The sequence below is a fragment of the Coregonus lavaretus genome (assembly GCF_964263955.1).
Source record: "Coregonus lavaretus genome assembly, chromosome: 16".
Lineage (NCBI taxonomy): Eukaryota > Metazoa > Chordata > Actinopteri > Salmoniformes > Salmonidae > Coregonus > Coregonus lavaretus.
In genome coordinates, this window is record NC_140003.1 from 32,368,196 (window position 1) to 32,384,200 (window position 16,005).

Below are 16,005 nucleotides of genomic sequence, written 5' to 3' on the forward strand. Positions count from 1 at the left end.
TATTATTTATGTTTTTTTATTAAAACAGTCAAGACCCAGGGTCAAAGTGCAGATCTAATAATACAAACATCCTTCATTTTTCAAAAAACATGCAGTTTAGAAAGCTGTACATTAATAGCTAGGCTCTAGCTGTTATAAAGTGTGACAATGTTGAGGCTTTCAAAAAAATGTCCAAGAAATATTTGTACTTCCGAATTTTGCATTTCCTCCAAACAGTCACAATATAAAAACAGACAAACAAAAAGTGCCCCTACAACTGTGAAGATTGTGAGAAAAAGTTAGCCTACAGAGTGCTTTCCATGTCAATGTCCAAATCATGAGACATCAAATGTGTGTGATGCATCTCATTGGTAAAACGGTCCTTGCCTTTTCACAGGTAACAGTCAAGTTGTCACTACAGTGATACAAGTTATTATGGTCCAACTTCTACATGCATTTTTGGACAGAACACAGGCCATTTTTGCCTGCAGATCAACCCGCTTACTCACATTGAAAGAGGTGCAGTGATTAGTTCAGTGGCTAAAACAAGGAACAAGCTGAAAGACGATACCCCCAGTTAGGCTCTGTAGCCAGGTTTACAATCAGTCTTGACAACAATAGGCTATATGTCTGTCTCAGTTGGCATAATGCTCAGAGGGTCAGTTTTTCCCATTGAACATGCTTTTTAAGTCCAGGAATAGGCTTCACCTGAAAACATCATGCTCTGTGTGGCTTAGTTGGTAGTGCGTGGCACTTACAATGCCAGGGTTGTGGGTTCGATTCCCACAGGGGACCAGTACAAACAAATATGAAAATGTATGCACTCACTACTGTAAGTCGCTCTGGATAAGAGCGTCTGCTAAATGACTAAAATGTAAATGCTCAATATACACCATTATGTACATCATACTATTTGACACTGCTAATAGACGAAGGCACTGTTTTAATATTGCTTTGGTACTCGAGAAATTTCCCTCGCCGCTGTTAGAATGCCTCAAATAGAACTTGGAGCTATACTGCACACTTCTGCTTTGGTAAAGTCTCCCACAAAAGCTGAACAAGTAACGTAAACCAATTCTGGTTGCGCTCCACAATAAAATATTAAACTCCTGCAAGCTCATTGTAAACCAGAAGGTGGCGCTCTAGACCCATTTGTCACTGCTGTTCAACCTCCCAAACTACCTGAACAAACATGTAGCTCAAACATACAAGCACCGAGATCAATAAACAATAATACATAAAAAATGCTAACCCTTTAAAACGTTACCCCATGGGTCAGTCAGGGCAATGCTCTATATTTGTGACATAGTGGAAGGCACAGAGAAAGTAATATCCTCTACAACAGTGTTTCCCAACTCCAGTCCTCGAATACCCCAACAATACACATTAGAATTTTTGCCCTGGGACAAGCACACCTGATTGAACTTGTCAACTAATCATCAAGCCCTCAATGAGTTGAATCAGGCGTGTTTGTCCAGGGTTACAACAACGTGTGTTGATGTTGTACTCGAGGACTGGAATTTGAAAAATTATCTACAAAAGCAGACTCAGGGTTAGGCCAGTCCTCTCAGCTGCTACAGGTATGTCCTCACAAGCATGTTCTCTTCTCATGGTAACAAAACACTGATAGGTTTCTACTTCCTAGTTCTCTGTCGTCTAATGGGGAAGAACATTGGCACTGGGCTGTGCTCACACAGTCTTGTTGCTGGAGGAATCGGTAAGAGATGACAGCAGCATCTCGTTCTTTTTATTCTGTAGTAGAGACTTGGCCGTGATCACTTGATCGGGGTGAGCGTAGGCGCGGCTCTTCTTAGACATCCTGGTGGAGCACCTCATCAGGGCCTTGACGATGAGGTAGGCCAGCTCGGCCACGTTGAGCACCATGCAGATGGCAGAGGAAGCAACCATGAAGATGGTGAAGATGGTCTTCTCTGTGGGCCGTGAGATGAAGCAGTCCACCTTGTTGGGGCAGGGCCACTGCTCACACTTCACCAGACGAGGCATCGCGAAGCCATCGTAAACAAAGTAGAGGGCGTACATAAAGCCAGCCTCAAAGATCAGGCGGAAGAACAGGCTGCAGGTGTAGGTCCACCACAGAGGCCCGGTGATGGGCAGACGCCTCCTCTTCAGGCTCTCCAGGTCCACCTGCCTGGTCTTGTCATCACCACCGCTGTGCAAGGCCGTGGCGATGATGTGCCTCTTGTCCCCACGCTTCCTGTAAGCCACGTGCATGGCCACCAGCAGGGCCGGTGTAGACACGAAGATTAGCTGCAGGCACCAGAGACGGATGTGCGACACAGGGAAGAAGTGGTCATAGCAGACGTTCTTACAGCCGGGCTGCTGGGTGTTGCAGGTGAAGTCAGACTGCTCGTCTCCCCACACGCTCTCTGCAGCCAGTACCAGGATGGTGATACGGAAGATGAAGAGGACAGACAGCCATATCTTCCCCAGGCTGGTGGAGTGTTTGTTCACCCCGCCCAGCTGGGCGTACAGAGCCCCCCAACTCATCTCTACAGCAGCTTCACCACCTGGAGAACACAAGAATGGAAACAAATTAATTTCAGTTCTTAGTGGACTTCAAAAAGGTTTCATTTTCAGAAAACCAAACAGCACTGGGAAGGAGACCAGTAGGCCTATATCACTGTTAAGTGTTTCATTTTGTCTTTTACAATTAGATATTTGAAAAACCTAACCAAAATGTCCAACTATGAAGTATTCAATTGAACACTAGGTGGTGTTTCTTTCCAATACAATTTAATCAAACTATATAATAATGTATGTGTTTTCTTTCAAGTAATTACTTTTACACAACACTGGCTATCAAAAGTGAGGCTATATTGACAGATGGATAAAACAGTGTAGTAAACAATGAATAATCATATCAAACAGTACACAAGAAAGTGAATTCCATTAACTTAAGAGAATCAATAAATTAGCATTAGTTTATTATATAATATACACTTACTAAAATGGGCTGCTGCTAGTTACTATGACTGCATTTTAATCAAGTTACACGAACAAACAAATTCAAAATGTAAACTGTCCATAACAATTTGCCAATGAATCATATCATGTTCGGTTTCCTTGTCGAATTTCTAATCTGTAAATTCTAACCTGTATATTGGGAAAAAAATAAGCAACAATAATTCCTTTACTAAAATCCTAAACATCAGAAGAAATAAAAACAATCACCAGTGGCTGTATCATTACATAAAGACGAATAAGACAGGTGAGTATGCCCCACAAAATATCGGATTCACAAATCACAGCACTCACTTTCTCTGAATTTCAGCAAACTCCCATTATTTTCAGTTTTCGGTGCTCTTTAAGGCCGTCGTTTCAAGAAACTCCAAACAAAGCAGAGGGGAAAAGTGAGTTGTTTGGAAGTAGGTCTGACTGTGAAAGCTGCGCGTGTGCACTCTGATGAGATGTAGCCTACCGGAGTTTTTATGATCTTCACTTGAGGATAATCCACCTGCTAGGGGGCTGGACGTAGAAAAACAGCGCTCATCAGAAAACGGAAGTCTGTTCAGGAGTGTGTAACTTTTAGATTAATGTGTCGGTCGTGTAGTTTGAACTAATTTCACTGAAATACACTGTGATTTGTTTATTTGAAGCAAAAACAATCACATTAATTTCACATTGACTGATTATAGACACTTCAGACAGATACACTTGAATTCAGTGTTAATTTAAGGTTCAAGCTATAAAGCACACAGTCATCATTAGCCCAATATTGGACTGAAGGAGCCTAATATTACTCCTTAGTCCAAGGACCTTACATGTCCTGTTTAAAGGGCGAATTGGCTCTGGAAGCCAAAACAGCCAAATACTCCATATAAACGTGAATAGAGTCTCAATTGCAGCATGGTTCTAGAAACATAAATCCCTCTACTTTCATATCACATCACACTGCTTTAACCAGTTTTAGCACAAGTTGCAGTCGGCAGTATGTTTCAGTGACATCGTGTTTGTGGCGTCTGTCTTCCATTTACACACAGGTGTTCAGAGACGCAGATAGCCAACTAGCGAAGGTAGTCCACTCTGTCTCCCTAAACAAGCGCTGTAACATGGAAATATGTCCGTGTGGGAACCCTAACCCTATAAAGGTGTGTATTAATGTAACTTTTTTTTGTTATTAGTATGATTATTTCCCGCCGATATGAAAGATAAGGTCCTTATGCTTCCAAAACATTACCGCAAGCAATGCGTGTTAACGTTCAGACCGAGCGTTCCGGGTCTTAACAAAACTCCCCCCTACAGAAGAAGCCTTCGTCCAATGACTCTTCTGCGTAATGTAATGGAACTGAGAGTCATGATCAAGGGCTAAATCGTCATGAGACAGTCAGCTTGGTCAAGTGATGATGTAAACTTTCTCTGTAAAATCAAGATTACCACAACAAAGTAGGCATGAAGTTATGGTGACTGAAGATCAATCTAGCGATTCTGCTCTTTTGGGAGACCTAAGGAAAATACCAGATATAGTACAGAACACTGTTTGTTGTGCATCTGTGTTATTGTGAAGGAAAAATTCAAATGTATTAACATTCTTGAGAAATTCACAATTTTAATAAAAAAATCTCCCATAAGGTTTTCACATTAACATTTCGTATACATAATTCAAGAAGCCATTGTGGTATGACCAAACCATTAATTCCCTTGTCTGATCAACTTGTTGATTGCATAAAACATGTGGTGGTTAGATTTCTGAGATGACATGGTAATCAATCCCTAGATTGGTTTATTGTGTGTGAGGGCTACTGTAACATCCCAGATGAGTTGATTGATTGTGTTTGAGGACTCAGGGCTACAGTATTCAGTAACATCCCCAGTGTAAGCACCACTGAGAGATCAGGTCATTCTTATCACCATGCTCTTTGGCTGAGTGATGGACAGCAGAGTCCCATACCCCACCCCACCCTGTTCATCAGTGGTGGTGATAGTCCTGGGGTCACTTCTTGAGCTTGGCCAGGCCCATGAGAAGCTGGTCCCTCCTCTCTCTCCTGGCAGACAGGTGCTGCTGGTCAGCTGGGATCAGCTCACACATCTCCTATATGGACACATCAGAGGAGGAAGGGAGAGAAAGGGAAATGAGACAAGTAGAGAGAGAATGCATAGTTTCTTCTCTTAATTCTACACTGAACAAAAATAAAATGCAACATGCAAGAATGTCAAAGATTTTACTGAGTTACAGTTCATATAAGGAAATCAGTTAATTGGAATAAATTCATTCATCTATGGATTTCACATGACTGGAAATACAGATATGTATCTGTTGGTCACAGATACCTTAAAAAAAAGGGTAGGGGCGTGGATCATATAACCAGTCAGTATCTGGTGTGACCACCATTTGGCTCATGCAGCGCGACACATCTCCTGATGAGGATGACGAGCACGCAGATGAGCTTCCCTGAGACGGTTTCTGACAGTTTGTGCAGAAATTATTCCGTTGTGCAAACCCACAGTTTCATCAGCTGTCCGGTGGCTGGTCTCAGACGATCCCGCAGGTGAAGAAGCAGGATGTGGAGGTCCTGGGCTGGCGTGGTTACACATGGTCTGCGGTTACAGCGTCGGGACACCTTTTGTGATAGCAAATTCATCAGGGACCCCCTCATAATATCAGAACACAACTCCTACTTTAGAGTGCGATCAAAATAGTATAAAAGCAGTTTTACTATGACTTCTGCAGTGCATGGCTGGATGAACCAAGACTCGAGGACCTGGGAAAGAACCCCCAGGGGTACGCATAGAGCTCTTTGGGAACCTCTGCAATTATATGCATTTAAAATCGGTCCAATATTAAATATTTTACGCTTGTGAAATATTTTACGCTTATGGTCAGGGTGTTCTCACATGACGGCTTCCATCGGAGTGTGGAGAATGAGGTTTGAACAGCCTGACGGCATGTGATTAAGTAACGTCTAGTTAACAGGATATAGTACTAGAGGGGGAAAACTGTAGAATGCTCGCCCTTGAGCTCGCTGGACTTAATGTTCCAAATGTTAACATTGCCCTCTTTGAACTAACTCAGTTTTTCATACCTTCTTGTACTTGATGAGCAAAATCTGAAGCCATTTGACCTAGTCCTAGAATCTAGAGGAGTTAGTACAAACAGTACAACACACAAACACATAAGCCTACTTTGTTGATGCACTCGGCTGCCTCCCCAGAGAATTCGGGAACAGGTCCAAAGGCGTTCAGAACCCTCTTCATGCCCTCTCTGTAGCGCTGGAGATAATCCTCCAGACCTAGGGGAGTGGACCGGACAGAGAGGGTTGGCTAGACTTTAAGGCAATGGGCAGATCTTACTGTATTCGGTTCAGAAGTATAGAGTAACAAAACAGATCTGTATGGTCTCACATGACCAAGAATGAAAGTGCTCCAAGTCATTTATGCCTAGTTGTATTCTACACTGAACAAAAATATAAACTCAACATGCAACAATTTCAAAGATTTTACTGAGTTACAGTTCATATAAGGAAATCAGTCAATTTAAATAAATTCATTAGACTCTAACCTATGGATTTCACATGACTGGGAATACAGATATGCATCTGGTGGTCACAAATACCTTTAAAAAAAAGTAGGGGCGTGGATCAGAAAACTAGTCAGTATCTGGTGTGACCACCATTTGCCTCATGCAGCTCGACACATCTCCTTCACATAGAGTTGATCAGGCTGTTGAATGTGGCCTGTGGAATCTTGTCCCACTCCTCTTCAATGGCTGTGCGAAGTTGCTGGATATTGGCGGGAACTGGAACATGCTGTCGTACATATCGATCCAGGGCGTCACCCAAACATGCTCAATGGGTGTCTGGTGAGTATGCAGGCCATGGAAGAACTGGGACATTTTCAGCTTCCAGGAATTGTGTACAAATCTGAAAACATGAGGTGATGGTGGCGGATGAATGGCACGACAATGGGCCTCAGGATCTCGTCACGGTATCTCTGTGCATTAAAATTGCCACTGATAAAATACAATTGTGTTCGTTGTCTGTAGCTTATGCCTGCCCATATAATAACCCCACCGCCACCATGGGGCACTCTGTTCACAACGTTGAAATCAGGAAACCGCTCGCCAACAGTTGAAACCAGGATTCATCCATGAAGAGCCCACTTCTCCAGCATGCCAGTGGCCATCGAAGGTGAGCATTTGCCCACTGAAGTCTGCTACGACACTAAACTGCAGTCAGGTCAAGACCCTGGTGAGAACGACAAGCATGCAGATGAGCTTCCCTGAGATGGTTTCTGACAGTTTGTGCAGAAATTCTTTGGATGTGCAAACCCACGGTTTCATCAGCTGTCCAGTTTCATCAGCTGTCCGGGTGGCTGGTCTCAGACGATCCCGCAGGTGAAGAAGCCGGATGTGGAGGTCCTGGGCTGGTGTGGTTACACGTGGTCTGTGGTTGTGAGGCCGGTTGAACGTACTGTCAAATTCTCTAAAACGACGGAGGCGGCTTATGGTAGAGATATTAACATTACATTCTCTGGGGCAACAGCTCTGTTGGACATTCCTGCAGTCAGCATGCCAATTGCATGCTCCCTCAAAACTTGAGACATCTGTGGCATTGTGTTGTGACAAAACTGCACATTTTAGAGTTGCCTTGTATTGTCCCCAGCACAAGGTGCACCTGTGTAATGATAATGCTGTTTAATCAGTTTCTTGATATGCCACACCTGTCAGGTGGATGGATTAGTTTGGTAAAGGAGAAATTGTCTCTAACAGGGATGTAACCAAATTTGTGCACACAATTTCAGAGAAATAAGGATTTTGTGTGTATGGAACATTTCTGGGACCTTTTATTTCAGTTCATGAAACATGGGACCAACACTTTACATGTTGCATTCATATTTTTGTTCAGTGTATTTGAATGAATTTAGTAAGTGGGTTAAAACATTAAAACTAGTCAACTTCTTTCTTAGGTGTAAAAAGCTTGTTCATTTGTTTCTTACTCCCAAGTTGAACATTGAATGTGTACATGAACATTACAGGGACAGACTAAAGCTAACACTTCAGTGTGATAACTGCCAGCTACGTCCAACTAAACTCTCTCACAGAGTTTTGTTTTTGGTGGGAGAGACCTCACCTGATGGGCTGTTTTCAAAGATCCTTCTCTCTTCTGCTTCAATAGTCTGAACAAAATAAGTGCAAGGCTCCTTCTGTCTGATAAAATGACTCAGCTTTCTGGGTGTAAGGGCTCTTCTGTGTCCTGTTTGGAAATGATTGTTACTCAGCCAGAGCAGAGAGTGGACTGTTGAGTGTTTAACTATCTGATTGGACTGTTTGGACTAGAGCAGTGGTTCCCAACCTTTTTCGGTTACTGTACCAACAACGGAATTTTGCTCTGCCCGGAATACCCCTGAAGTACCCCCTCATGTGCATTTTACCAATGGTCTCATGACTCTTCAAGTACCCCATGTGGACGGGCCAAGTACCCCCAGGGGTCTTAGCACACCTGGTTGGTAACCACTGGACTAGAGGGCCTATAGTGACAACAGGAGTGGACCTGAGTGTTTTACTATCTGATTGGACTGGTTGGACTAGAGGACCTATAGTGACAACAGGAGTGGACCTGAGTGTTTTACTATCTGATTGGACTGGTTGGACTAGAAGACCTGTAGTGATAACAGGAGTGGACCTGAGTGTTTTACTATCTGATTGGACTGGTTGGACTAGAGGACCTATAGTGATAACAGGAGTGGACCTGAGTGTTTTACTATCTGATTGGACTGGTTGGACTAGAGGACCTGTAGTGATAACAGGAGTGGACCTGAGTGTTTTACTATCTGATTGGACTGGTTGGACTAGAAGACCTGTAGTGATAACAGGAGTGGACCTGAGTGTTTTACTATCTGATTGGACTGGTTGGACTAGAGGACCTATAGTGATAACAGGAGTGGACCTGAGTGTTTTACTATCTGATTGGACTGGTTGGACTAGAGGACCTATAGTGATAACAGGAGTGGACCTGAGTGTTTTACTATCTGATTGGACTGGTTGGACTAGAGGACCTATAGTGATAACAGGAGTGGACCTGAGTGTTTTACTATCTGATTGGACTAGTTGGACTAGAAGACCTATAGTGATAACAGGAGTGGACCTGAGTGTTTTACTATCTGATTGGACTGGTTGGACTAGAGGACCTATAGTGATAACAGGAGTGGACCTGAGTGTTTTACTATCTGATTGGACTAGTTGGACTAGAAGACCTGTAGTGATAACAGGAGTGGACCTGAGTGTTTTACTATCTGATTGGACTGGTTGGACTAGAGGACCTATAGTGATAACAGGAGTGGACCTGAGTGTTTTACTATCTGATTGGACTGGTTGGACTAGAAGACCTGTAGTGATAACAGGAGTGGACCTGAGTGTTTTACTATCTGATTGGACTGGTTGGACTAGAGGACCTACAGTGATAACAGGAGTGTGTAACCTTTGGAGGACCTGAGCAACATAATGTAACACATGCCACTGTTGTTTTTATTGAATGTTTATTGGATGCAAAGGTAGAAAGGAAAACACACAGGTAACTTAGAAACTACATGCTCCACTGAAGTACCACTGTTAGAATGTGGCTAACAAAGGCCTCTTATTTTGCCACTTGGGAATATGACCATGGACTAACACCAGAGGACTGGTATAAAATGATAATTAAGAGAAAATCAAAACAGGTAAAGTAGAACGTGTGAGTACTGTACAACATGTATTCTCCCCTGGTGACAGTGGTTTTAGATGACTGGTGTGAGGGAGTTCATTCACCTGTGTTGATCAAAAGACAGCTTTGTTCTGTCAAAGTGTTCTCTCTCTCTCTGAGCACGGTGGTGCAGCCAGAGCAGTGTCACTTTCCAGTTTTCACACTGCCCTTTCATATTTTCCATCTATTTGATGTTTCAGACTCTCACAGAATCACGCGTGAGCACACACACACACACGCACGCACGCACGCACAAACACATACACCAACCCACACACTCCCACTCTCTCTCTCTAAAACACACAACCACGTCATCCCCCAATATATACTTATATGGTAAAAAGGGACTGAAACATGTAAGGCATTTGATGGCAGCCACAGTTCCCCCTCCTCTCATCAGCTGTTCAGGGTCTGGCAGAGCGACCTTTTTGAACCCTAATATCACGGTCTGGTCATAAGCTCTGCCCCTCACACAACTGTGTGACCATCGTACATGGTTAATTTGTCACAATCACACAGGACAGTATATAAATATTTATTATTTGGTGTAAGTCAAAGGAGGAACTTACCTTCAGCTGCGTTGAGGTGCATGGTTTCCATGGGACCAATAAATGCGTAACGCATTCCCAGCCCCTCTGACATCACCAGGTCAATGTCCTTGACTGAGATGACACCGTCCTGAAACGGTAGGAAGCAATGACCTCAGATTCAACAAAAGACTGAAAAAGACCCCACCCCCCCCAAATCGGAATACCAAGGAGGACACAGACGAGGGGCTATTCACCCTAAATGACACCCCTAATAAGATGCTAGGGACACTGTGCTCCCCACTGAAGTGCTCTACCTGCCCAACAACCACTGGTCTGTCTGTCTGTCTGTCTGTCAGGAGGGCTGAGGGAGCAGTAGACTAGAAGAACCTTCTCCTTTCATCCCACCAGAGCAGAGCAGCATTAAGGCTACTCCAGGCCTGGGACAGGGTCAGATTACTGCTCAACAGATACCTGTTGGCTAACCAGGGGGAAATCAAAGCTCGCACACAGATCTAGAGGGGAAGGGGGACAGGGTCGTCTTTGTTTGCTTCCCGCGGGCCAACAACGGGCCCGTTATCTTGGCATCGCGAGGCGGCGTCCAGGCGGGGGACAGCCGTGAAAAGGGTCCTTTCCTCTGCTGTAATCACTGGGGGCTACTGGCTGCGTTCTCAGCCACTCCGCTTTCCGATGCTGGCTTGGACTCAAAGGCCAAGTTCTGTGTGTGTGTGATTGGGGGGTATGTTATGTAATATTAATATCAGTGACACTTCACTTGAACTCTCCATCATTAGGTCTACATAAGACCATAACACTCAGCTTTCTGAAACTTTTACAGCAAATGACCAGGTAGGCCTATGTACTTGCAAGGTCAAATCATAATAACACCACTAGATACCAGGTAGTTACCAACTAAGTTGAATTATTCTAAATAGGCTATGTGACTAGTACATTTCTATTGATGCCATATAATTTCCTATTAGTTACCAGGTAGCCCAACCCCTGGTGTTAACAGTACAATACCGTACAATTAAATGTTTCCAACTTCCTCTGTCTGAGTGCTAATGACGAAATGAGACATATCAACAGGAGAGTTCTAGGCCAAACCATGCAGGATAGTGTCACGAATACCGCCGAGGCTGCTCCTCCTCCTTGTTCGGGCAGGCTTCGGCGTTCGTCGTCCACGGAGTACTAGCTGCCACCGTTTGATGTTTTCGATGTTTGTTTGGTCATGTCTAGTTTAGTGCACCTGTTTCGTATTCTGTCCTGATTATGTCACCTATAAGTTTCCCTGTGTTATGTTTTGTAGTTGTGTGTTATTGTTCCACATGTCGTGTGTTGTAGGTTCGATGCCTTGTCTGAGTTTAGTGTTTTACGCACTGCGCGTATTTTGTTCGCCTCCTGTGTTTGAGGCCGTTTCTTTTTGTGTCTATTTACAAGTACAGTAAAGTCGCTTTGACTGATCCTCTGTGTCCTGCGATTGACTCACCCACCGCATCCACATCAACACATTTTCTGACAGATAGACCAGATTCCCAAACTGTGACATCACAGTGAGCCACACCCTACGGTGAATTTACATTGTCATGCACCGAGGCTAGGTGTGTGTATCTAGGTAAACGATGATAACATGCCAACAGCTGAGTTGATGCTGGCTTTAAGATAAGCAAAGTGTGTCAATATTATTACATGTGAATTGAGGAGATTCAGTTCAGAAATGCTGTAATATATTCAGAAAATACTGAAATATCTGCATTAGCTAATTGGCAGTGATTAAATTGATATTGACCCAGACTGGTAAATAACAAAGTATCGGCCGCGACCGGGAGACTCATGGGCGGCGCACAATTGGCCTAGCGTCGTCCAGGGTAGGGGAGGGAATGGCCGGCAGGGATGTAGCTCAGTTGATAGAGCATGGCGTTTGCAACGCCAGGGTTGTGGGTTCGATTCCCACGGGTGACCAGTATAAAAAAATATGTATTCACTAACTATAAGTCGCTCTGGATAAGAACGTCTGCTAAATGACTAAAAAAAAGTTTGAAAGTGAAAGGTATTATAAACTACAGTGCTGTGAAAAATTATTTGCCCCGTTTCTAATTTTCTCTACTTTTGCATATTTTTGATACTGAATGTTATCAGATCTTCAACCTAAACCTATATTAAATAAAAGGAAACCTGAGTGAACAAATAACACAACAATTACATACCTATTTCATTTATTTCATAAACAAAGTTACCCAACACCCATTGCCCCTGTGTGAAAAAGTAATTGCCCTCTTACACTCAATAACTGTCACGGATTCAGCCGAGGCTGCCCCTCCTCCTTGCTCGGGCAGGCTTTGGCGTTCGTCGTCACCGGAGTACTAGCTGCTACCGATCTATGTTTCTGTGGTCTACTTGTTCTGTCTTGATTGTGTACACCTGTTTCCCATTATGTAGTATTGTCTTCCCTATTTAACCCTCTGCCTTACACTGTGTGTTGTGTGTGATTGTTATTGTTATCGGCAGTCGTTAGTGTGCGGGTTATTTTCCTCCCTGTGTGGAGATTGTGTATTCTCAGATTACTTTCTAGTAAAGTACGTTTTCTGACCAGCTCTGTGTCCTGTGTTTGACTTCGCCCACCGCATTTCACTGACGCTTATGACAATAACTGGTTGTGCCACCTTTAGCTGCATTGACTCCAACCAAACGCTTCCTGTAGTTGTTGATCAGTCTCTCTCGTCGCTGTGGAGGAATTTTGGCCCACTTTTCCATGCAGAACTGCTTTAACTCAGCGACATTTGTGGGTTTTCAAGCATGAACTGTCCTGCCACAACATCTCAATTGGGATTAGGTCTGGACTCTGACTAGGCCATTCCAAAACATAAAATATGTTACTTTTTAGCCATTTTCATGTAGACTTGATTGTGTGTTTTGGCTCATTGTCTTGCTGCATGACCCAGCTCCGTCATAGACGGATGGCCTGACATTCTCCTGCAGAATTCTCTGATACAGAGCAGAATTCATGATTCCTTCTATTAAGGCAAGTAGTCCAGGTCCTGAGGCAGCAAAGCATCCCCAAACCATCACACTACCACCACCATGCAAGGTTCTTACTGTGGAATGTTACAGTGTTCGGTTTTTGCCAGGCATAATGGGACCCCTGTCGTCCAAAAAGTTAAAATTTTGACTAATCTGTCCATAGAACATTCTTCCAAGAGTCTTGATCATCCAGGTGCTTTTTGGCTAACTTGAGTCAACTTTTTGGACGAGATGGGTCCCAATATGTCTGGCGAAAACCAAACACTGCATTCCACAGTCAGAACCTTATACCAACGGTCAAGTAATGGTGGTGGTAGTGTGATGGGTTGGGGATGCTTTGCTGCCTCAGGACCTGGACGACTTTCCTTAATAGAAGGAACCATGAATTATGCTCTGTATCAAAGAATTCTACAGGAGAATGTAAGGCCATCCATCTGTGAGCTGAAGCTGAAGCGCAGGTGGGTCATGCAGCAAGACAATGATCCAAAACAATCAAGTCTACATGAAAATGGTTAAAAAGCAACAAATCTTAAGTTTTGGAATGGCCTAGTCAAAGTCCAGACCTAATCCCAATTGAGATGTTGTGGCAGGACTTGAAACGAGCAGTTCATGCTTGAAAACCCACAAATGTCGCTGACTTAAAGCAGTTCTGCATGCAAGCAGTTCAGCATGCAAGATTAGGCAAAAATTCCTCCACAGCAATGTGAAAGACTGATTAACATCTACAGGAAGCATTTGGTTGCAGTCATTGCAGCTAAAGGTGGCACAACCAGTTATTGAGTGTAAGGGGGCAATTACTTTTTCACCCACAGGGGAATTGGGTGATGCATAACTTTGTTAAATAAATGAAATAAGTATACTTTTTTTTTTTTTTTACTCAGGTTGCCTTGACCTATTATTAGGTATTGGTTGAATATCTGATATCATATAGTATAAAAAAAAACATGCAAACATAGAGAAAATCAGAAATGAGGCAAATACTTTTTCACGGCACTGTATGGGGTTCGAGCCCTGAATGCTGATCGGCTGAAAGCCATGGTATATCAGACCGTGTACCACGGGTATGACAAAAATCTAATTGTTACTGTTTTAAATTACGTTGGTAACCAGTTTATAATAGCAATACAGCATTTCGGGGGTTTGTGGTATATGGTCAATATACCACGGCTAAGGGCTGTGTCCAGGCACTCCGTGTTGAGTCGTGCTTAAGAACAGCCCTTAGCCGTGGTATATTGGCAATATACCACATATCCTCTGGCCTTATTGCTTAAGTTTAGCACTATTCCTCCACAAAGGTTCCATACAATTTCTTTAACTACCATTCATGTTCAGTCAATACTGGGATACTAAACATTAACCCATATAAATCACTAGCTGGAGGACACAGAGTAGGTCAGCCAGTTTCGCTGGTTCACCTAGATGGCAACCAGCTCAACAAGAAGGAGGTACAAATCACTGCCTGGCTCCGTTTCAGTAAGGAATGTCATAAAGACATGCGTCTGAGTTTCTACAGGGCAGTGTTAAGACGTAAATATCTACACACAGATGGGATGCATATGGGGGGGTGGGGAATGGATGCAACGTGAAGATGCTCAGTTCCCTGCACCGTTTCTCTGAACTAAAAACAACGCCGGCGTTCTCAGTAACAGACTCCATTGGATTTCCATTGGAGCGTGACCACACCGCTTTGTTGAGTGGACTGACTGAGCTCACAAGAGCTGTGACTTTCACTCTGAAGGCTCACTTAACCCGTCTATGAGCCGAGAGTAACTCTTTAAAGACACTACAGTGTTACACGCTAATGCACATTCAGACTGAAGAGCTAAGCTAATGCACATCCAGACTGAAGCGCTAATCGAGTAGGTCGGCCTGTTCCGACTGTCTGTGTGCATTCCACTGGGATGTAAACCCTGTTGTTGTATGCTTCAGGTCAAGGAAGACCATGGAAGTAGAATAATTATCCTCTTGGGTTCCCCTTACTGCCCCCACACCCACCTATTAGACAGTACACACAGCTCTCTCACGCTTGGCTCACTCTACCCACACAGTCCATTTGAGTGAAAATGAGAGGAGGGCGGTAGGCTATATGGATACCAAGACATAAACATAATCCATGATGCCTCGTTAACTGTATTGAGTGTAAAGGTTATGTACAAACACCTTTGTTTTTTGTGAACATGTCTATTTCAGCTGATTCCTAGCCTGCTGTTGTGGCAAAAGCAGCTCCTGTTGTAAGTGCTTCTCTTGTCCTGGTTAACTACTGTTTTTTTTTTACAGGATAGCAGTACCCTAGCCGTTAGCGCTGGGTGGGTCTGGGAGACCAGTTCAGACCGGTCCATGAGCATCTGATACACTGTCATTCAGGTGTACTGTAACTGTACTGCAGGGACAACGCATACGGTGTCAGGCAGCTGAATGTGGGGAGTCTATTGTAAATCTAACCCCCCCCAAAAAGACAAAAAAATACATTTTGTAATCAGGGGATTGCTCCATTATAGTTGTGTGCTGACAAAGACAGAGGGACTGTGGTTGATCTTCCATCTGAGATAATAGAGCTCACTGATTGACATAAGCCCTAGATTGCAGCCATTAGCTCTTTTCTCTGTCAGCATTGGGATGAGTGATGGGATTTCTTACACATTATCCTCCCTGCTGCCATGTGGCTGAGCCAATTCATGTCTGAAGGGGTGAACAGTGCAGCAGGGCAGAATACAGTGGTGTACCATTCAAGGTATTAGCCTCAGTATCAGGCTGGTACAGTGATATGACCTGTTCAACAGTCT

At 43.7% G+C, this 16,005-nt stretch overlaps 2 protein-coding genes across 2 annotated transcripts in view; both read right to left on the reverse strand.

Annotated features, from left to right (window-relative positions):
* gjb8 (gap junction protein beta 8) lies at positions 1-3,405 on the reverse strand. Its single transcript, XM_084180031.1, has 2 exons — positions 3,256-3,405; positions 1-2,507 (listed from the first exon to the last, which is right to left on the reverse strand). The coding sequence occupies exon 2, from the start codon at positions 2,485-2,487 to the stop codon at positions 1,669-1,671; it is 819 nt and encodes a 272-aa protein (XP_084036157.1). The 5' UTR covers positions 2,488-2,507; positions 3,256-3,405; the 3' UTR covers positions 1-1,668.
* A 1,115-nt stretch (positions 3,406-4,520) lies between these two features.
* The window catches only part of cryl1 (crystallin, lambda 1), a 36,536-nt gene continuing 25,051 nt past the window's right edge, over positions 4,521-16,005 (reverse strand). Inside the window, exons 6-8 of the mRNA XM_084179792.1 lie at positions 10,244-10,352; positions 6,121-6,227; positions 4,521-5,029 (exon numbers count right to left, since the gene is read on the reverse strand). Of these exons, the coding sequence (XP_084035918.1) occupies positions 4,931-5,029; positions 6,121-6,227; positions 10,244-10,352 (315 nt within the window). The 3' untranslated portion in view covers positions 4,521-4,930. The remainder of the gene's footprint in view (positions 5,030-6,120; positions 6,228-10,243; positions 10,353-16,005) is intronic.